The 22,314-nt window shown below is 47.8% G+C and overlaps 1 protein-coding gene across 3 annotated transcripts in view; it reads left to right on the forward strand.

The window, feature by feature from the left end:
* Nucleotides 1–22,314, forward strand: part of ADCY3 (adenylate cyclase 3) — a 93,996-nt gene that overhangs the window by 13,499 nt on the left and 58,183 nt on the right. For all 3 annotated transcript variants that reach the window (XM_073335572.2, XM_073335571.2, XM_073335573.2), the window contains exon 2: nt 9,253–9,402. In XM_073335572.2, coding sequence (XP_073191673.1) covers nt 9,253–9,402 — 150 coding nt within the window. The remainder of the gene's footprint in view (nt 1–9,252; nt 9,403–22,314) is intronic.

Raw genomic sequence — 22,314 nt, forward strand, 5'->3', positions numbered from 1 at the left:
CCAGTGCCAGGAATCATAGATAGCATCTTGCAGCCGGTAGCTAAAGATCTCCCATAGCTCAGGCAGTGCCTGGGGGCTTACTTTTGGTGCTGAAGATCATGGGTTCCATCCTTGCTGGTGTCTTGTTTGTATGTGGCCATGGTGTGTTAGCCTGCACCCAGCTGGTGTTAAATCCTGTCCCCCAGGGGAGAGCAGAGATCGGGAAGGCTGTGCATTAGCTGCCAGGCTGGAAGGAAAGGGTCTTGGCCTGTGTCTTGGTAAGAGGCATTTGTACTAAGTGGGGTGGGGGAGGGCTGGGTGTTTCTGACACTGTGCTTTCCTCTCCTGCCCTGGGAAGATCTGGGAGCAGTTCCCTGATGCCATGGGGATCATGGGCACTCCTGGGTTTGCCAAGGAGCAGCCATTTGTTCTTCTCCCCTGGCAGAAGTGGGGAATGAGAAGAGGAGTTAGACTTTGTCTCTGGGCACCAGCTGAGGATGGAACTGGCCTGCCTGTCCAGAGGGGAAGCCTGAGAAACTGCCCCAAGCCTGGAGGAGAAGGGGCATTGCTTGCTTTAAACACCCTGTTTTCTCCACCCCGACCTCTCCTCATGTTAGCAGCCCCTTATTGCCTGGGGGGCTGGCAGGAGCCCTTGCTGCTGAGAGTCTTGGATTTTGTGACCTGGTCCTTTCCGTCTCCAGCCTGGAAGGGACTCTTGGTGTTTCCTCTTCCAGAAGGGAGAGAGACCAGCTGTGCGGGGTGTGGGGAGAAAGCCAGCACTGGAGAGACTGCTACGGGCAAAGTATGGTGGAATCGGGGAAGGGAGCTTGCGTAAAATCTGCTGTCATAGAATCATAGAATATCAGGGTTGGAAGGGACCTCAGGAGGTCATCTAGTCCAACCCCCTGCTCAAAGCAGGACCAATCCCCAATTAAATCATCCCAGCCAGGGCTTTGTCAAGCCTGACCTTAAAAACTTCTAAGGAAGGAGATTCTACCACCTCCCTAGGCAACGCATTCCAGTGTTTCACCACCCTCCTAGTGAAAACGTTTTTCCTAATATCCCACCTAAACCTCCCCCACTGCAACTTGAGACCATTACTCCTTGTCCTGTCCTCTTCTACCACTGAGAATAGTCTAGAACCATCCCCTTGTCCTGACTAATTGGCCCCTTGTGCTTGAATCTCTGGGGCTGCCTAGTAAAGCTAAAGACACCTACGAATACTCAGCATTTTTACAGGACTTAATGAACACCAACTCCTTAATCCTCACAGTGCCCCTGGAAAGGAGACAAGTAACTTATCCCCTGGTATGGGTGGGGAAACTGAGGCATGGAGCAGTCAAGTGACTTGGCCAAGGTCCTGGGAAGCCCATGGCAGAGCTGGGGTAAGGACTTGGGTGCTCATAGCCCTGTGCTCAGACCACTAGTGGCCTGACTGTACAACTCCATGTTCTGATTGGCTGCCTGGATGCTGTCGCAACTGCGCACCAGCTCCCATGGGTGAAGAGCTGAGACCTAATCACCACCACACACACGGTTTCCCTGTGCCCCAGGGACCACAGCACACACAATATCCCTACGCCCAGAGGGACAAGGTAATGGACAAAGATTAGAGCAGGCTACAAAGTGAAAGGGGTAGAGGGTCAGCTTTTCGGGGTGGGGGGGGAGCTGAAGGAGAAGGTAGTTTTTAAATGTCTCCTTCCTCTTAATGGGTCAGGCTGCCTAGTCTGCAGAAGTTGGTGGCTCTTTGCACCACCTTTGACTCCACGTTAGACAGGAACCGCTCCGTATTCCCAGGTTGGTGTTTATAACAGAACATGAGTGGCTGTTGGGTGAGTGGGGTGTCAAAAGCAATGTTTAAAAATGAAGACGAGGAAAAAGAACAACACAAGAACAGCCCTACTGGGTCAGACCAACGGGTCTTTTGGCCCGCTGTCCTGTCTTCCGACAGTGGTCAGTGCCAGGTGCCCCAGAGGGAATGAACAGAACAGGTAGTTATCAAGTGATCTGTCCCCTGTTCTCAGCTCCTTGCGTCTGGCAGCTAGAGGCTTAGGACGCCCAGGGCATGGGGTTTATTCCTGACCATCTTGGCTAATAGCCATTGATGGACCTATCCTCCATGAACTTCTCTGGTTCTTTTTTGAACCCTCTTATAGTTTTGGCCTTCACAGCATCCCACAGGTTGATTTTGTGCTGTGTGAAGAAATACTTCCTTTTGTTTGTTTTAAACCTGCTGCCTATTAATTTCCTTGGGTGACCCCTGGTTCTTATGTGAAGGGATAAATAACACTTCCTTATTCACTTTCTCCGCACCAGTCCTGATTTTATAGACCATATCCCCTGCCTTGGTCGCCTCTTTTCCATGCTGAATAGTTTGTCTTTTTAATCTGTCCTCATATGGAATCTGTTCCATACCCCTAATCATTTTTGTTGACCTTCTCTGTACTTTCCCCACTTCTACTATAGATATATTTTTGAGATGGGGCCACCAGAACTGCATGCAGTATTCAAGATGTGGGTGTATTGTGGATTTATGTAGTGGCATTATGATACTTTCTGTTTTATCATCTTTCTATACCTTATTATTACCTTTTCTAATGGTTGCTAACATTCTGTTCGCTTTTTTGACTGCTCCTGCACATTGAGCAGATGTTTTCAAAGAACTATCCACAATGACTCAAAGATCTCTTTCTTGAGTGGTGACAGCTAATTTAGACCCATCATTTTGTATGTATATTTGAGATTATGTTTTCCAGTGTGAATAGGTTCAAACTTTAAAAGATGAGGTATTTCTAGCCTTCCCCCTGCTATTTCACTTATCCTCTTGGTAGGAACTATTTGTCAGAGTGGAAGGAAACATTGCATCGTCCCACCAAAAGAGTGTGTTTTTGTTTTTGTGGGTTTTTTTATTATTCAAGTGCAGCTCTGCTCTAAAAAGTGACTCTGCAAAGATGCTGCTTTGGCCCTCAGGTGACCAGATGTCCCAATATTATCGGGACCATTCTGATATTAGGGGCTTTGTCTTATATAGGCAACTGTATCCCCTCCCTCCTCCAAAAAAAAAAAAAAGTGTCCCCATTTTTCACATTTGCTGTCTGGTCACCCTGTGTGGCACTCAGTGTTTATTGTGTGTCAGCAACTCCAGAGCAAATGGGCTCCCTTTAAAAGTAAGACAGTTTTATTCTCAAAGGAGAAGGTCTCCCAGCTCCCCTGGGATCTGAGTGTCAAGCTGAGTTTTTTACTTCTCCTGCACCATCGCCTACCATAAAGGCTCTGCAGGTTAAATTATGCCCTTGTGCTTTGCCTGGGCTAGGATAAAAAGGGTGGTGTTAGGACGTATAAGCAACCATATTTGAAGAGTCTAGACATGGAACTCCAACTTCGCATCTTGTCCGTCCGAGGCATGTGCTAGTTAGATGTGTTAAGTAACATCACCCCTAGTCTAGACAAAGCCTCAGTCACTCAAATGAAGCCCTCAGTGACCTCTGTGCCTTCCATGTTTCTGAACAGGTGTGACTGATTGGAACTTAGTGAGCAATTCTGTTGCTGCACCAGAAGGAACAGACCAGCTCATTCCTGGAGCTGGGCTGGCTCTGCAGGGTTAATGGAGAAAAGAAAGCAGTAAAAACTTACCTGGGTCACCCAAGACTGAGGGATACAAGTGGGAAGCAGGATCTGGGGAGCGAGAAGGGGCTATTTTTAAATGCTCTTCAGAGCACTTAAAGGGTTAACGATTCCTGCTCTGATAGCAATGAGCCATGCCAGGGTGTGAGTTAATAGGCTGTTGGCCTGTGACCTCTGAGCTGGCTAGAGGTGTGCAGCAATAAATAACAGAAAGAGCAAGAGATTGAGGTGAGGGAGGAGGAGGGATGTGTAAAATCTGTTTGAAGCCTCTCTGCAGTGGCAATGCGGCACCAGAAGGCAGGTGTTGCTAAGAAGACTCCTGTACCGGTGGTGGTGATGCTGTGGAGGATCACAGAGGAGGCTGGTGCTGAATGAATGGATGGGGTATTAGGTGTGAGGCTGGGGGCTAGGCTCTCAAGAAGAACAGAACAGGAGGGGCAGCCTGACGGATAGGGGGCAGTGGTGGCTTTGTGCCGCCAAGTTTCTGGGCTGCTATGGGGCTGGGAGGGTGCACATCAGAGCATCTCTTGGCTGCCTTTGGGTTGTTGTGCAGCTAAGGTAGCTGGAGAAGAACAATCGTGCCTCTTCCACCTCCCGCTCCAATATACCCAGGCTGTGAGGCGGGGAAGCATAAGGCCCAGCACAGCAGTCTCTGCACTGGGGGAATTCCACTGCTTTGCCCCCTATATGGCTCCTGCATGCTGCTGGAGCTCCATAAGGGCTCCAGTATCTGGACCTCGCTTCATGAGGTTGTCCAAAGAAAATCCACAGAGGGCCTTAAAAACAAGGAAGGTCTAGAGCTAGCTCCTGAACGAACAGGGACCCAGTGGAATTGTTTGAGGGTGGGAGAGGAAATCTGCAAAGCTGCACTCTAGGAGCTGCTGTAGAGAGTTTAGCATAACTTCTGCTCTCCCTCCTCCACCTCTATCCAGCACGACAGCTGCATTTTGCAAGTGTGGGTGGATTTCTCTTTGAAGCAGCAAAGTGCTGGGGCCTTCACGTCTTTCCAAGGGTCTGACCTGCTGGAGAGGGCTGGGCTTTCACGACACTGTTTTCCATGAAGAGGCAAAGCTCAGTGCATTTCAGAAGAGGGCCAGGAACGTCACTGAATAACACTGGAAGATGCAGTGAAGCTAGCAAGGACGAATGAGGAGGGTTAGCCAGTCCCCATGGCTCAAGGCGTCATCTGATTGACAACGAGAGTCATGTAGGAATTCCCCCTTATCCCTCTGGGACAGAGTTGCAGGAAGGGGCGGTCTGACATTAGCCGCTGATGGGGACAGGCAACTGGACTAGATGGACCATTGTTTTATTCATTGTGCTAATTCCTATGGCTTAACAGTAATTGCAAGGAATGTGCGAGGCAGGATCCCCGCTGAGGAGATAATGTGCAAGGAGTGGGCCAGAAGGGTTGGGAGATCAGGGTTTCCTGAGAATCATGAGTGTTTCCTTTCCCAGTGCACTAAAAAGAAAGCCAGGGACAAGTTCCATCGCTTCAAAATGAGCTTCCCCATCTCTGGTCCTTGAAAAGACTCATCCTTCTTATCTGTGTCCCTTCCATGTGCTCCAGCCCAGGAGTGATATGGAACGCAATGGCGATGCAGGCTGTAAACAGGGGTGGAACCATCCCTCTCTTCTTCTGAGCAGCGGTAGGGGTGGGTGACAGAAATTGTACCAGAATTTGCATTATTCATCTGTGCCGATGCACATCAATCCAGTAATGCTGCTCCCTTCTATTCCAGCCCTGGGCTCCCCACAGACAGCTCTGCCAACGGCCCTCAATCCTGACCTCCGCTATTCCAGTTCTATTCTTGCCACCCATAGCTTTGCCGATGCCCCACACTCCCAACCTGCAGCCCCTCTGCTATTTGAGCTCTGGGCTCCCCATATGTAGCTCTGCCGATGCCCCTCAATGATGACCTGCTGCCCCCCTGCTGTTCCATTCCTGGGTCTCTCCTGAGCAGACGTGCCAATGGTACTGAAATGAGCATTGTTTTTAATGTGGCGACATGTCCACTAGGGATTGGTGAGGTGTCAGCATTTGTGCCTATCCATCTCTTCCACAGACCGAGGATTCCTGCAACCCACTGAGATGCCTCCCAATCACCGTAAGGCTAATGACAGCTCAGCCTGTTGTACTCAACAGCTGTCCTTACTTTTCCTAAGCATGGGGCTCGCATAGACACCTCTGTCATCCAGAATGCCTAACCAAGGATGCTCTTGGAGTTAAAGCACGGGGCTGGAACTTGGGAGGTCTAAGCTTAAATCCTATCTGGGCAAGTCACTTCCTCTCTCTGCATGTGCTTCCCCATCTGTAACACGGGGATGATTCCACTTCCCCCACCCCATGGAGGGGCTGAGGGATTACATCCTTAGCATTTGGATGGGCCTGTGAGATCCTGTGAAGAGAGGTGCTTGAGGAGTGGATAGGATTATTATGCATCACTGGGATCGAGGAAAGCTGGCCAGCTATGGGGTTGAAGGACCCTTACCAGTGGTTTTTGCTTTTTGAGAACTTAAAGTATGATGAGTGCAAATAAACTGGAAACAAATGCAAATAAACTGTATGTTCTCTGTTGGCTTGACCAGTTCTATAGAAGTGAGTATGATCTGAATTTGTGCCTGGAGTTGTTTGTATCTGGACCTAGTGTAAATGGGTGCAACACCTTTCCGTGGTGCTGTATCGGCGTAGACCTGGCCCCCCTAGCCTCTGTGTTCAGCATAGCAAAGTGCGTAGCTTGGGGCAGAACTACTCAAGAAGTTCCTTTCCCCTGTGGCCTTCCCGGGAGATTATAGACCTGATGACTTTTTCCAAAACAGCTAAGCAGGTTTTAATGAAGAGAAGTTAGAATGTGTCTCCCCGGGGTGACTGAAGGGGCCGTAAGGCCAGGACAGAAAACAGAGTGCGCCGGCTTGGCAGGTGTTACAGCAGTGGCTTTCTCATGTGTGTGATCTTTAATGGGATGCTGCCTGGGAACAAGTAATGGCCAAGGTGACTAGTGATTGAGACACCTTATAGTATCGGTCTGACTTTTTTTTTTTCAAAGGGTTCAGCACTTCTGAAAATCAGGCCCCTGGAAGGTGTCTTGAGTTGGGCGCCCAAAATCACTGCTCCCTGTCTGAGAGGGAGGCCAATATATGTAGATGGTAACTTGGCTCCCTGGCTGAGTGAATAATCACATCCTGGCCCAAATGCAGTGAGGCTGCAGCCTGTTACAGGCAAGGGGGGATGCAGAGCGAGTGTGTGTGCATGAGACGTGCTCTGCTCCCAATGGCAGGCTCGGGAGAGAACTTTGGTGGTGTGTTTTGAAGGGCAGTGTAGGGGTTTAGGAGGCCAGAGAGGAAGGGCCGGGTCTTTGAGGGTGGAGAAGGAAACAGCAGAATTTGTACATGATGTGAAGGGCCTAGGTGTGAGTGGTGGATGAGAGGAGAGGTAGAAGACTGGCAGATGTTAAGACCAGAAGGGACCAGTGTGATCTCCTGAGTTACGCAGTCCAGCCATTTGAGGCCCTGCACAGGGGGGAGGAGCAACTTGTAAAGGGCACCAGAACAAACCTGCATTTGTACAGCACCTAGCGCAACGGGGTCCTGGTTCGTGGCTGGAGCTCTTAGGCACTACAGGAATACAGATAATAGTACTCGTACAAAAAGTAAGAACATAAGAATGACCATACTGGGTCAGACCAATGGTCCGTCTAGCCCAGTGTTCTGTCATCTGACAGTGGCCAGTGCCAGGTGCTTCAGAGGGAATGAACAGAACAGGGCAGTTATCGAGTGATCCGTCCCCTGTCGTCCACTCCCAGCTTCTGGCAGTCAGATGTTTAGGGACACCCGGAGCATGGGGTTGCATCCCTGACCATCTTACCTAATAGCCACTGATGAATGTATCCTCTGTGAAGTACCATGTCTGCCCAGAACAGAGGTTTTGCAGATTTGCTTTCAATGGCTCTCACTCCAACCTAAACGACTCAGCTTGCCTACCTTGAGCAGATGCAGATAGGCTGCTGAGATTTGAACTGGTGGTTCCAAGGAGACTAGGAATGTCAATCCTGATGCTTAAAAGGGTAAGCCACCCCCTTCAGTTTACACAGCACCAACAGGGCTTGCTTACGTTACTCCTAAATCATCAACATCATCATCATCGTCTCAGATTTTGTTTATACAGCACTGTGAATGTGCGTGACACTTTAGAGGAGGAAAAGACACCCTCCCCCCCCCCCCCCCGAGCGAAGGCAACTAATCTAAACGAGCACATGGCATGAGGAGGGGAGGGCAAGGATGAACATAATAAAAAGATCATGTCCTGCTGCTAGTGTTATTGATCATTTATTTAGCATCTATATATAGCAGCACAGCAGAGTATGTCCGTGCTGTCACTTTGAAACCCTGCTAAAGAAGTTACCATGGTTTCAGATTGACAGTGCGGTGTGCCTGTCCGACAGACTCTAAAAATATGAAGTCACACTGGAACCTTGCTGAGCAGGGAGCAGAAATCACATCTGGTAGCATGGATGGGCTCCTCTGTTCTTGCCAGAGGTTTGACTCGCACTGCTGCTACATAGTACAGGAGCAAGCCTATGGAATGCTGACCCTTTGCCCCTCTGGGGGGAGGGATGGCTCAGTGGTTTGAGCTTTGGCCTGCTAAACCCAGGGTTGTGAGTTCAATCCTTGAGGGGACCATTTAGGGATCTGGGGCAAAAATTGGGGGTTGGCCCTGCTTTGAGCAGGGGGCTGGACTAGATGACCTCCTGAGGTCCCTTCCAACCCTGATATCCTATGATTCTCTCCATGTGGTATAGGATCCTAATGAACTGCTTAGTGTATGTGTCTTACTTCCTTCTACTAGATGGAGCCAGAGCTGTTCAACTGTGTGTCATAGGCCCTCTACAGTTAGTGGGTACAAGGAGGTTCTCCCTTAAATCAGGGTGCAGTGCAGGAGGAGCTGAGTTCTTGTTGCGCAGTCACCATGAAGTTGCGAGTGATCATACTGTGCAGCATAGTGAGAGCCAGGAAGTCCTGGGGCGTTCCGGATTTATTACAGAATTGATCTATGGAACGTTCAATGACATGGAAAGGTGGCAAATTTAAACCTGATAAATAGGAATACTTTCCTACACAATGAGGATTTAGACTGTGGATCTCATGGCCATGTGAAGTTGTTGAAGCCATGAACAAGATGCAAAGAGGGCAACAGGAATATCCAGAGTTATAATGCTAAAGACCAAGAAATGAGAATTTAAGGAGGGATATAAAGCCTCATATGCCAGGACTATTGTGGGTTAGGATGAGATCTTCCGGGGGCGTTTCTTACACCTTCCTCTGAAGCACTGGCCACTATGGGAAGCGGGATGCTGAGCTAGATGGACCATGGGTCTGATCCAATCTGACAATTCCTGTGTTCCTATAGGCCCCTGGTCAGGCTAATTCAGGGTGGTGGTGGTTATTCCTTTCTTGGAAACATTTGCAGCAGCCTGCTGTGGGAGACATGATTCTGGGATACATGGACCATGGGGCTGTCCATGTGGCAGTTCTGGTGGTGGTGAGTGTGGACAGCAATGTCCCTGCCTTCTCCCCCAAGCTCCCTCTTGTCTTTCCCTTCTGCACTGATGACGTCACCCCTTCTCTCTCTCTCTCTCGCTTTCTCTGAAGATTCTGTCCAATGTCGCCATCTACCTGTGCACCATCACTGTGGGCATCATGTCCTACTACATGGCAGACCGCAAGCACCGCAAGGCCTTCCTGGAAGCACGGCAGTCTCTCGAGGTCAAACTCAACCTGGAGGAACAAAGCCAGCAGCAGGTAAGAGCAGATCCCTGATTTGCTGCCAGATGCTTGTGTCTTCCTGCCAGAGAGCATGTCGCTGGCCTGTCATCTCGCGTGGCAGGAAGGGAGATGTGGGAAACTTACTGAGGATGGAGGAAAGCTGTTCCACTCTGGGGTTGACTCTGTCAGCTCCCCAGATCCCCCCCATCCTCTGCTGTTGCCAGTGGAAAGTGTTTGCAGAGAGACCTTGTGCTAAATGATGGATCCTGACGCTAGTCAAGGGCTGGGCCTTTAGCATGGTGACACTCTGCTTTCGGTGCTGCAGGTCAGCCTCAGGGTGCATCAGCCAAGTTGTGTGCAGGGAACCTCAGACTGAGAGCGTGAACTTTTTGGTGCAGGGACCGTCCTCATGTTCTGTGTGCGGACAGCTCCTAGCGCGGCGAGGCCACTGTGCATGACTAGGGCTCCTGGAGGCTACTGCGATATGAATAGTAAATAACAATAAGAGGAGAGGACTGAGGGGCACTGGCAGAGCTAGGATGGGGGAGGGCCGGGACTGGATTAGTAGTGGGAGGCTGCAGGTGAGGATCAAGGTGCATTTGAGGAATTGTGCGCGAGGCCCAGTGCAGAAGCCAAAAGATGAGGAATCTGACCTCCTAAAGAATGGCTGCGCTGGGTAGAGGAAGTCGGTTCTTCCCCCACCCATCCCTGGGCTAATGTGACTGTTTTGTGGGGGTGGCCAATGGGAGCTATGGTAACGGAACTGAGATTGTACTCTACCTTCCTGTCCCTACCGCAGTGCCCGTGACTTTAATGTGGCTGAGCTCGTCTCTGCCTGTGTGTCTCTGTGACCTGGCTTTCTGCTGTGAGCGTCAGGTGAAGAGCCCCCCAGGTTCTTATGCCGCCTCCTTCTCTAAAGGGCAATGCATCAGCTGTTTGCGTTCTAAGTCCAAGGGCTGAATTCATGCAGTGAGAGCAGAGGGCAGGCAGTCGGGAGAACCTGGAGTATGGTAGGGAGACAGTGTTGCCTAGTAGGTAGAACGCTGCACTGGGACTCGGAGACCTGAGGTCTATTCCCAGTTCTGCCACTGAACTTTTGGATATCCCTGAGCAAGTCACTGCACCCCTTTATGCCTCAGTTTTCCCATCTCTAAAATGGGGATAATGATCCTGATGTTCTTTGTAAAGCACTTGGAGACCTACTGATGAAAAGTACTATCAAAGAGCTAGGTGGTATTATTTATTTATTTACTTATGGCTGGTTATATTTAGGCCATTTGTCTACTGGGATTTTACCCACTACACCCTGGTAGCTGCAGCAGTGCACAGCTCCAGGGTAGACATGAGTTGCACCGGAGTGAATCCTGTCTGCTTCAGGGGTTTGTGCCAGTAGCTAGAATCCCAGTGTAGCCACAGCCCCTTTTTGGCAGGGCTGATCATTCCATTCTGCATGACCTCTGATGAGTCACCGGGTGCCCTTCTGCCTCTCCTCCACCCAGCTGGAATATTGAATATAAACTGAGAGCAGAAACTCTCATCTCCCCGAGAACCAGATGCTGCGATAAGTGCACTCCGCTTTCCTGGGTAATTATTAATCATATGCAAGCCATGTGATATAAACCACATGGACGTGACGTTACAAGGGTGGCTGGGAACAGCTCTGGGAAGACACAGCTGCCCGCTTGTTCCTTCACACTGCAAAACCTTTAGCCGTGCAGACGGCAGAAGTCAGGCGGGCATGTTTCCCAGGCCGCACGCTGAATGGGTGCACTGTCCTGTTCCCATTTCAAAGGCTCCGGCTTGCCGTTCCCAGAGGAAACAGTGGTTTGGGGAATGGGATTCAGGATGGAGCAGGAGATACAAACTGGGGTTAAAGAGGCTCTAGATTTCCAACAGAGGCCAGCATTCAGACCAAAAGCCAACCTCTAACTACTGGGGTTAGGAAGAAATTTTACCTGAGGGTAGCTTATCCCATATCTGCTGACTGCAGGGATTGTAGCCTCTTCCTCTGCAGCAGCTCATGCTGGCCACTGGTGGAGACAGGACACAGGACTAGATGAGGGCTTAAAGACGGGAGGGTTGTAAGGGGTCGCAGATCCAGAGGAAAAAAACATAATTAAATGTGGAGCTGGGTCCCGGCGGGGTGCACTTTAACCAGCTCTCGGGTTATGATAGACCCCTCCTGCTGGCACACTTTCTTCAGACCACTTTAAGCACTGACTAGATGGATCCTGGGTCTGATCCAGTCTAGCTGTTCCTGTGCTCAAACCCTGATACTCTCCCACTTGACACTGAGCTCGGTGGGTCCTTTCAGAGTCGCCAGTGTTTATAATCCCCCACATCACAGAGCAGTTGGCTCGTCTAGAATAGCTCACACTTCTCCAGCACCTGGCATCTGAGTGCATTACAAACTAAATTAAACCCTGCAGCCCCCTGGGAGGGCGGTATCGTTACCCCCATCGTACAGGTGGGGAAACCGAGGCAAAGAGCAGGCAAGTGGCTTGCCCAAGATCTTGCCACAAGTTACTGGCAGAGCTCAGAAGGGGGCCTGCAGGCCTGATTCTTCTTTCGCTGTCAAGTGGGAACAGCTCCCTAGATGTCCGTGGAGTGACACTAACATAAACAGGTGTGAGAGGAGACTGTGGGCTTGTCTCTGTGGGCTCCCAGCCCTGTGTGTGTAGTTACAGCTGTGTCCATTCACCGAAGAGCTGTTAGCAGAGAGCTGGCATCTCACTGACAGGAACCTGGTTAAAAGCCGTGCTTCCTCTTGCCTGCTTCCAATTATGAGCTGGGCTAATTTTAGCACCTTATCTAGGGCCTGTCTCCCTCTCTCTCTCCCTGTCCTGTTATCTATCCAATGTGCTGCCAGCAATCTGCTCCCAAGAGCGACAAAGGCATGCACCCATCCAGGTCACTGGCTGGGTGACAGAGCCGTGCCAGCAGCTTTCTGTTTGATCAAGGACTCTGAGCAAAGCCATCATGTCTGTCCTAGTGCCCCAGGGCAAGGGTAGGGTGGTGGGGCAGGGAGTGGTCCGCTGGCTGTACTACCTGGATATTTTGTGGCCTGTTTCCAAGAGGAATCTCTGGGTTTATTGTATGGGGGAAGTGTCTTCTGGCACAAAGTGGCCATCAAACCAGAGGGATCTCTGGTTGATGTCATGAGTAGCTTTGCACCTCCTACTCCTCCCTGTCCTGGCCATCATGGTGAGGTGTGTGGTTAAGCAAAAATAGGGGGTGACAGGAGTGTCAGAGCTCTCCAGCAATTCTCCAGCTGGCGTCATCACCCTTTTGGCCATGACCATCCATCCCTGCTGATGAGATCCATCCCATCCCTGCTGATGACAGTCATGTCTGTTCATATGCGGCCAGGGAGACTCTCTCAAGTTCATTGGCCCAAACTAGCCTTCAGGGCTTCTGCATCACCAATGAAAAGACAGCAGAAATACGCTCAAACAATCTGCAGAAGCTGTTTTATGCCATACTCTTTCCTGTCTCTGCTCCGCATTTTGTTTCCCTTTTTGCCATTGTGTTCTCTCTCCCCCCTCTCTGCTCCTTTTCTCCTGAGTGGAACGTGAAGTGTCCCCAGTAATGCTGGCCTTTGAATCAAACTTTTGAAGCCCAGATGTCTGAGCTGCAAATTAAGTTGCATGCATTGATCTGTCTCTAACATACAACGTTGGTTAGTGTTTGCAGAGACCTGTTTTTATGAGTCACTCTCCTTCCAGAGCTCTCTCAGTTCAGTTGTCCCTTTCCTTCCTTCCTTTCATCCTCTCCATTTTCCTCTAGTTTCCCTCTCCATCTGTATTTCTCTCTCTCTCTTTTCATTGTCTCTCTGCCTTGAACGGTTCCTCACTACTTGCCTGTCAGGAGGACACCACATGTTCCCTAAAAGTGGCTCTCTAAGACATTAGAAAAGACCAGCACTAATGCTGGACACTCCATATACAAATACTGGAACCAGCACATACCTCAGTCCGTCATCCGTTCTGCCCTGGGACTGGTATTTTATTCAGGTGAGCGTCTTGAGGTTCAAACGTCAGCCATAAACTCCCTACATACTACCGTGATGGGTGTTTGATAAATACAGATTAGATCCTGTAAAGAAGCAGCTACTGTGTATGTGTAACCGCTACCCTCTACTGGATGGAATCAGAACTGCTCAGCTATGTGTGATAGGCCCTATACTGCCATCTGCTCCGAGTCTCTTTTGGCTCAAGTAGGAGGGGCCTGTGTTTTGGAGCAGGAATTCTATTCCTCCTCTTCACGTTACGTTCTCAGTGGGTCATCATGCACAGCGTAGTGTTGTCTGTGACATCCTGGATGCTTGAGACTTTCGTTGTGGTAGATTGGATTTCTTTTTCTTCAAAAGGGTCAGCGGCAGCCACCTTTTCCTCTGGTGCCTTTGAGCTTTGTGGGACAAAGGCAGATCTCTGATAACAACGTCTTTTGTGATAGATTAAGCATGATGCAAAAAGGCAGGTCATTACTGGAACCAGCTCTGCTGTTGCTCTTGGTGCTATATAGCTATTTCATGGCTTGTTTGGAAAGCATTTGAAAAAATGAATGCAAGCTTCTCCCGCCCACAGCAATAATAGAGCATCCAGGGTGGAAGTTTAAATGCGCAGATGTCGGAGAACTGGAAAGGGAAGGTTCCCACAGCAACATACATTCAGCCACGCTGCACATCTGTGAAAGGGTAGAGAATATCAGTGGATGGAATGACGCAAATGTCAATTTAGCTTGAATATCTGGGGAAAGTGTCTTAAAAGGGATTACAAGGAATGGTCTGTCCCCAGGGGAGTAGGGAAAAGACCCAGGACTGGAGATATTTTAAATCTGAATGGGACAAAACACTGGCAAATAGACTGTAAGGAAGAGTCTTGCACTGATTTGGGTAGACTAAATCAGTGGTTCTCAACCAGGGGTACACAGAGGTCTTCTAGGGGGTACATCAACTCATCTAGATATTTGCCTAGTTTTACAACAGGCTACATAAAAAGCACTAGCAAAGTTAAGTTCAAACTAAAATCTCCTACAGATAGTGACTTTTTTATACTGTTCTATATACTACTATACTCTGAAATGTAAGTACAATATGTATATTCCAACTGATTTATTTTATATTGATACCGTAAAAAGGAGAAAGTCAGCAATTTGTCAAGAACAGTGCGCTGTGACACATTTGTCTTTTTATGTCTGATTTTGTAAGCAAATAGCTTTTAACGGAGGTGAAACTTGGCGGGCATTCAGGACTAATCAGACTCCTGAAAGGGGTACAGTCATCTGGAAAGATTGAGAGCCACTGGACTAAATGATCTAATAGGTTTCTTTCATTTCTAATAGGCCAAATTCTGCTCTGACTTAAAACTGGTATAAAGTTGAGAACAGAGCCACTGATTTCAATGCAGATACTCCAGATTTATACCCAATTAGCCCTTGATCCTGCACCATTAAAGTCAATGGGAACTTTGCCACTGACTTCAGTTAGCATAAGATCAAGACCTGTGTCCTATAATCACTGTTAAATGTACACAGTGTGCCAAGTTCTTGTCTGGGGACAGTTCCATGGGGACAGTTCCATCTGCCTCTGTCAAGGTTCCTTCCCCACTCTGAACGCTAGGGTACAGATGTGGGGACCTGCATGAAAAACCTCCTAAGCTTATCTTTACCAGCTTAGGTCAAAACTTCCCCAAGGTACAAAATGTTCCACCCTTTGTCCTTGGATTGGCCGCTACCACCACCAAACAAATACTGGTTACTGGGGAAGAGCTGTTTGGACACGTCTTTCCCCCAAAAATACTTCCCAAAACCTTGCACCCCACTTTCTTGTCAAGGTTTGGTAAAAAGCCTCACCAATTTGCCTAGGTGACTACAGACCCAGACCCTTGGATCTTAAGAACAATGAACAATCCTCCCAATACTTGCACCCCCCCTTTCCAGGGAAATGTTGGATAAAAAGCCTCACCAATTTGCATAGGTGACCACAGACCCAAACCCTTGGATCTGAGAACAATGAAAAAGCATTCAGTTTTCTTACAAGAAGACTTTTAATAGAAATAGAAGTAAATAGAAATAAAGAAATCCCCCCTGTAAAATCAGGATGGTAGATACCTTATAGGGTAATTAGATTCAAAACATAGAGAACCCCTCTAGGCAAAACCTTAAGTTACAAAAAAGATACACAGACAGAAATAGTTATTCTATTCAACACAATTCTTTTCTCAGCCATTTAAAGAAATCATAATCTAACACGTACCTAGCTAGATTACTTACTAAAAGTTCTAAGACTCCATTCCTGGTCTATCCCTGGCAGAAAACAGCATATAGACAGACACAGACCCTTTGTTTTTCTCCCTCTTCCCAGCTTTTGAAAGTATCTTGTCTCCTCATTGGTCATTTTGGTCAGGTGCCAGTGAGGTTACCTTAGCTTCTTAACCCTTTACAGGTGAGAGGATTTTTTTTCTCTGGCCAGGAGGGATTTTAAAGGGGTTTACCCTTCCCTTTATATTTATGACAGCCTCCAATGTAACCAAGGGCTTAATCCAAATCTTTTAAAATGAATCTGAGTCTTTCTATTGATTTCAGTGGGTTTTGGAGCAGATCCTGAGAGCCTGGTGGGGCCCAGTATATGTGGCAGGGCTGAGTTAGCGCTGGGGAACTTGTATCATGAATGGCCTGTTTTTAGGTTGAATGCTGCAGGGTGTCTGTGTGACCATTTAGTATGGACAGCAAACCTGACCTTGCTGTTACATGCTTTGCTAGCTGTCATTTGGACAGGAACAGAACTTCTGTTTCACCCCACCAGAGCTGGCTGCATTTCAGTGATATGGGGGAAGCGATCTGTATGAATTATGTGTCAGATTTTGAACTGCTTTGGCGTCATCAGACTGAAAGGCAATATATAAATTATTATGACACTACTGCAGGTTCTGAGCTGGACATGGGGAGAGAAATAAAGTAGACATCTTGGGGTGTGCCATCTGAATGAGCCAGGCCAGGGGAAGCTGGACGGGAAGATCAGGTGAATAGATGTTAAGGCCAGAAAGGACCATTAAGATCATCTAGTCTGACCTCCTGCAGAACACAGGTTAGAGAGCATCATCCAGTGATTCCTGGCCCAAGCCCAGAACTTCTTGTTGAGCTCAAGTTTTCAAGTGATGGAGAATCCACCAGAATAGGAGTCCATTGGTGGGAATTTCCTGACTTTTGAAAAGTTTGCCATTTCCATAGGCAGCGTGCAAGCTGAATGCTGTCCCCTAAAGCAGACCATACCCCACAAAGGTCCATCATGCACCAGTTAGACCCACTACACTTTTCAAGAAAAAGACATTGCAAACCAGAGAGGTTTCGCTTTGTTGCTAGTGGACTGATACCTTGGTGCTCTGACTCGTCCTCTCCCCAAATACATTCTTTCACTGGGTGCCCTGTCTCAGTTGCATTCATTGTCTTTTGATGGAGTCCCTCCAATTAATTCATTTGCATTGCATCTGCCTTTGAATTTGGTGTCTGGGGCTTTCTGCTAACAGCGCTAGGTATTAGACTGTTGAGTAGTCTCCCAAGGGGGCGATAGGAAACCTCACTCCTTGGCATTTAAAACTCGGCTGGACAAAAAACTAGAAACCATAGTGTGGGGAATAATCCTGCATGAGGCACCAGAGGATGGACGGACAGACAAATGGATGACCTTTCCGTCACTCAATTTCTAGAAGTGTGAATATTCCTGATTCACATGTTTTTAGGACCCAGGTGTATCCCTGATTTCTGCATCTTGTTAAAGCCCTGACTCTGTACTCTGCGCTATCCACTGTGCAAAGACAAGCTCACTGGTGCCAACCCCAAATATTCAAAAATCATGAGTCAGGCCCTAAATCGTGACATTCGTCTTTAAAAATCACGAGTTGCTTTGTTTTTTAATGATACATTTTGGATTGTTTTCTTTGCCTTTTGGTGTTGGAGTCTTTTGGGTTTCACTTTTTCAAGATTACCTCTGCAACCACCAGGGCTAGAAACATTCTTTTCTTTTTAAATGCAAGCTGAGATTCTCACTAAATAACCCGACTCCAGGAGCTGGGACTTTAAGAAAACAAAACCCACTAAATATCACAAGACTGGCGATAAAATTGTAAGAGTTGGCAACACAAGAAAGTGTAGTTCTACGAAGGGGCCTGAGCTGAACCTACCCAAACATACTCTCTTACCCTTACAGCTTATTTTTTTTAACAAATTTGTTTGTTTGTGAATTTCCTTTAGTGTTTGTTCCAAGGGCCAGATTAGACCCCTGAGTATTATTATTTATTATTAATCATGTTTATTACGGTTGTGCCTAGTGACCAATGATGATCAGGTCATTGTTCTAGGTGCTGTACAAACACAGAGTAATAGATGATCCCTGTTGGACCTGCAGGTCTTCCTGGGGAGGGAAAAGGAGGACAACAGACCACCTGGCTTCTCCCTGAAATCCCTGAGACTGGAGGAGGGGGACAAAGCAGCCCGCTTTCCTCACTTGATGTAAGAAGTGGTGGAGCAGGAGCTAGTGGCCTTTTGGGGGTAACGGGGACAGGGTGGGCTAGGGGAAGCGCCAGGCTGTTTGGGTGCTGGTTGGGCTTGGGGTCAGCCATACATAACAGACTATTCACCCTTCTTACTAGAGACAGCTCTGGGCTGCTGCTGGCTGCTCCAGGTCTGGGCACCTGAACTAAAAGCAGGGAGACAGGTTTCAAAGGGGTAGCCGTGTTAGTCTGTATCAGCAAACACAACGAGGAGTCCTTGTGGCACCTTAGAGACTAACATTTATTTGGGCATAAGCTTTCGTGGGCTAAAACCCACTTCATCAGATGCATGGAGTGGAAAATACAGTAGAGAGGTATAAATACACAGAATATGAAAAGAGTTGCCTTACCAAGTGGGGGATCAGTGCTAATGAGCCAATTCAATTAAGGTGGAAGTGGGCTATTCTCAACAGTTGACAAGAAGGGATGGAAATCACTTTTGTAGTGCTAATGCGGCCAATGTAAACAAGGTGGCCCATTTCAAACAGTTGACAAGAAGGGGAGAGTATCAGCAGGGGGAAATTAGTTTTTGTAGTGACCCATCCACTCCCAGTCTTTATTCAGGCCTAATTTGATGGAGTCCAGTTTGCATTTTAATTCCAGTGCTGCAGTTTCTCGTTGGAGTCTGGTTTTGAAGTTTTTTTTGTTGAAGAATTGCCACTTTTAAGTCTGTTATTGCATGTCCAGGGAGGTTGAAGTGTTCTCCTTCTGGTTTTTGAATGTTATAATTCCTTATGTCAGATCTGTGTCCATTATTCTTGTGTGTAGAGACTGTCCGGTTTGGCCAATGTACATGGCGGAGGGGAAAAGTTTGGCCACTACTGCTATAAGGCATGTTTTCTAATCCTTTAATCATGGCTCGTCTCTGAAAACTCTCATATTTATAACTCCTTCTTAAAGGGTAGGCACCAGAACTAGACACAGTATTATAGCAACCGTCACACCAGTGGCAAAGACCGAGATAAAATAACCTCTCTGTTCGTATTCGAGCTTCTGCAGTATGTGTGGCCCAGGATCCCATTAGCTCTTTTGGCCACAGTGTTGCACTGGGAGCTCATGATCAGCTGATTATCCACCACAAGCCCTAAATCTTTGTCAGAGTCTCTGCTTCCCAGGATAGAAGTCCCACAGCCTGTAAGTACGGCCTGCATCCTTTGTTCCTAGATGGATGCATTTACATTTAGCTGTATTAAAACACATACTGTTTGTTTGCACCCAGCTTACCAAGCGATCCAGATCACTCTTCCGGAGACCTGTTCTCTTCATATTTACCATAATTTATATTAGAGACAGATGAGACCTGTTAGATCATCGAAGGCCCTATCCTGCAAGGTGCTGAATGCTTCCTGCGAAGTGCTGAGCACCTGCAATGACTTCCACCAGCCTTCGTCGTCCAGCTCCCTGGAGCCCATGCAGAATTGTTCCCTGTAGCCCTTCAGTCTAGTATGAAATGCCCTAAATGGTGGGGTTTCTGTTGTTCCCCTGGAAGGGCTGTTCTACAGATTGATTGCTGGAAAGGATTTCCTCATCAGAATTCATCCTCAATTTCCCTTTGCTCACTTTCATCCCAGTTCTTAGCCATCCCCTCTTTGTATCAGTCACCCCCACTATGTAAGAGGGAGAAAGATCATCTGTACCCGCTGAATACCTATAGAAGGTTCTCATATCCCAGCTCGTCATCTCACCAAGTGTTACAGCTTTAGTCTGGTGCTAATTGAGTCTGATGACTTACCGTAATCAACTGGCCCCCTTCACTCTTCCTTCCCTGATCCCAAATGATCCTTATGGAAAGCAAATCTGAATCCAGCTGCTTTGACAGACAAAACCTCGTTCCTTTGTCATAGCTTTCCTGTTACTTGTGGGTGGGTAAACGAGGTCATCCAAATATGGACTGAGTAAACATCAGGTCCTGCAAGCTAAGGTTCGAGATCTGGGATGAAATGCTGGCGCAACTGAAGTCAATGGGAATTTTGTCATTTACTTTGGTGGGGCCAGGATTTCACCCCTTACGTGTGTGGTGGTGGGATAGGGTGTTCCCAGTATTTGTCCCACTTGGGGAAATAAGTTAATTGAATCATAAGAGGCATTTCCATGACAGCTCTTCTCATCATGGGGTCATTCAGAGCCACATCTTGAAGGCAGAGCTGGATGGGACAAGGCACTGGGGAATATGCTGTAGGGAATGATGGGAGAAATGGACCTGTGACCCAGTGGATCTTTTCCGGCTCTAACTTTGAGAGATGGGCTCTGACCAGAACTCTGGATCCAAACACCCTGGAGATGGGCCCAAATGTCACAGCTTGTCCTGTTTAATTGATTCTGATCATATAAATGGGCCAGAGGTGTTAACATAACCCAGTCGGTGTCCAACATTAAACAGTGTTAAATGAATTTTGGGTTTGGTATGTAGAAAACTCAGCTTGTGTAACCCACACACCTCCTGGTTGTGGTGCTCTGTTCTCTCTAGTGCCACTGAGACCACCTTAGAGATTAATGAGTCTGCTACAGCCTTACCTAACAGCCATGTGACTTTTAGCTCATGCGTCAGAGGTCCTAGGTTTGATCCCGGGGTCTGTCAGTGTTGTACTTGTTTAATACCATGGCAAGCACACCATTAAACATCCTTTTAACCTTCTATCAAAGAGAGAGAAAAGAATCAAAATGGTTAAAGCATTTGGAATACGACGAATTAAATGAGGCTTTCATTTTAACAACAACTCTTGTTCCCTTTAGCTGGAGAGAGATTTTAGAAGGAAACCCCCTCTTTTCTGACAGTCTCTTAGTGGGTGTCACAGACGGCAATAATTGTCCTTTTGGGGAACAGAGAAGAAGCTGAGATGGGCTGGAGCTGCTATTGTTGTAGTTGTTGTTGTTGTGTTATCCTAGGTGGAGTTTGGGATTTAGCCAGAGCCGGTGGAGGTGGAGATGTCATCTGGGTCCCTCTGCCTGGCCTAGTCTGGTCAGGACATTTCTCAGGATTAGGATGCAGAAGGTCTGGGGTCCCAGGAGATGGAGGGGGTGGCAGCCATGATGGTGACACTCGCTCCAGTAGCTAGTTTTTCTTCCCTAAAGTCTCTCTCTTCAAGGACCCACAAAGGGAGTGGTGGGCGGAATAGCCCAGCCCCTCATCACGTCATCCACCAGCTAGGACTAGTGTCTGGCACACTAGTTTTGGTTCACTGATTTCTGGTTCCATGCTGTTCTTGTTTACCAACCATGAGCTTAATGCTGTCCTTGAGTTATACCAGGAGGCCTTTTTGTTTGGACTGATTCAGTCTTTCTCCCTTTTGCACCTTTTCCCATCAACATTTGTTGCCATAGGTTATTGTGACAACGTTTGAGCTCACAAGTGGGGTGTAAATTTGTAGGCCCAATTATCACTATAGTCCCCAGACCCTTGATTATCTCATTGTAAGATGGTTTTGAACTGCCACATAATTGTGTTCCATGATCATAGTTTTTGTTATCCCCATTTCATATTTAATTGTGATGGCACAGAAAACCCTCCTGGTATGAATAGATCATAAATCACTGTAAGGATGACTGCTGGAGTCTGCAGAAAGCCTGAAACAATCGCTCAGAGATGTGCAATCTGCCTCATTCAAGTCAGTAAAGTTTTTACACTGCAGTCCAGTGAAATGTCAACATTAACTGTATTACTGCTGGTTATTTTAGGCTGGATGGAAGCAAGATGCTGGGACAGAGCGTAGTGGGGAGCTAGCTGTTGGGGTAGGAAATGAAGAATCCATATTCTCTCCCACCCCAATTTAAAGCCAGACCTGCCCAAATGAAAGCGTCACTGGTGTGAGTAAGTGAGGAACGATTTCTGGTTTGTTCAGGTTATGATCTCCTGAGATTCACTGGGGAAAGCCTGGGTTTGTTATGCAGCACGTTAGCCACCTTAGCAATGGCAAGTGACTTCCATCTAGAAGGTCATCCAGTACCCACCTGTTGCTAGGTCATAGGTAGCTTAAAGGAAGAGATCATAGAATCATAGAATATCAGGGTTGGAAGGGACCCCAGAAGGTCATCTAGTCCAACCCCCTGCTCGAAGCAGGACCAATTCCCAGTTAAATCATCCCAGCTAGGGCTTTGTCAAGCCTGACCTTAAAAACCTCGAAGGAAGGAGATTCTACCACCTCCCTAGGTAACGCATTCCAGTGTTTCACCACCCTCTTAGTGAAAAAGTTTTTCCTAATATCCAATCTAAACCTCCCCCACTGCAACTTGAATGCTGGAAGCAAACACTGTGTGCCCCTCCCAGTGTTTTCTAATGGACAAGGAGAACGGGTATGGGGAGGAGTGGAAAGGCTGCCGCTAACACAGCACAGTCTCACACAGTCCATGTTCAGGTACTAGGGAGGTCTGCTACAGTGCAGCAAAAGCATCAGCTACCAGC

The sequence above is a fragment of the Lepidochelys kempii genome, chromosome 3, assembly GCF_965140285.1.
Source record: "Lepidochelys kempii isolate rLepKem1 chromosome 3, rLepKem1.hap1, whole genome shotgun sequence".
Classification (NCBI taxonomy): domain Eukaryota; kingdom Metazoa; phylum Chordata; order Testudines; family Cheloniidae; genus Lepidochelys; species Lepidochelys kempii.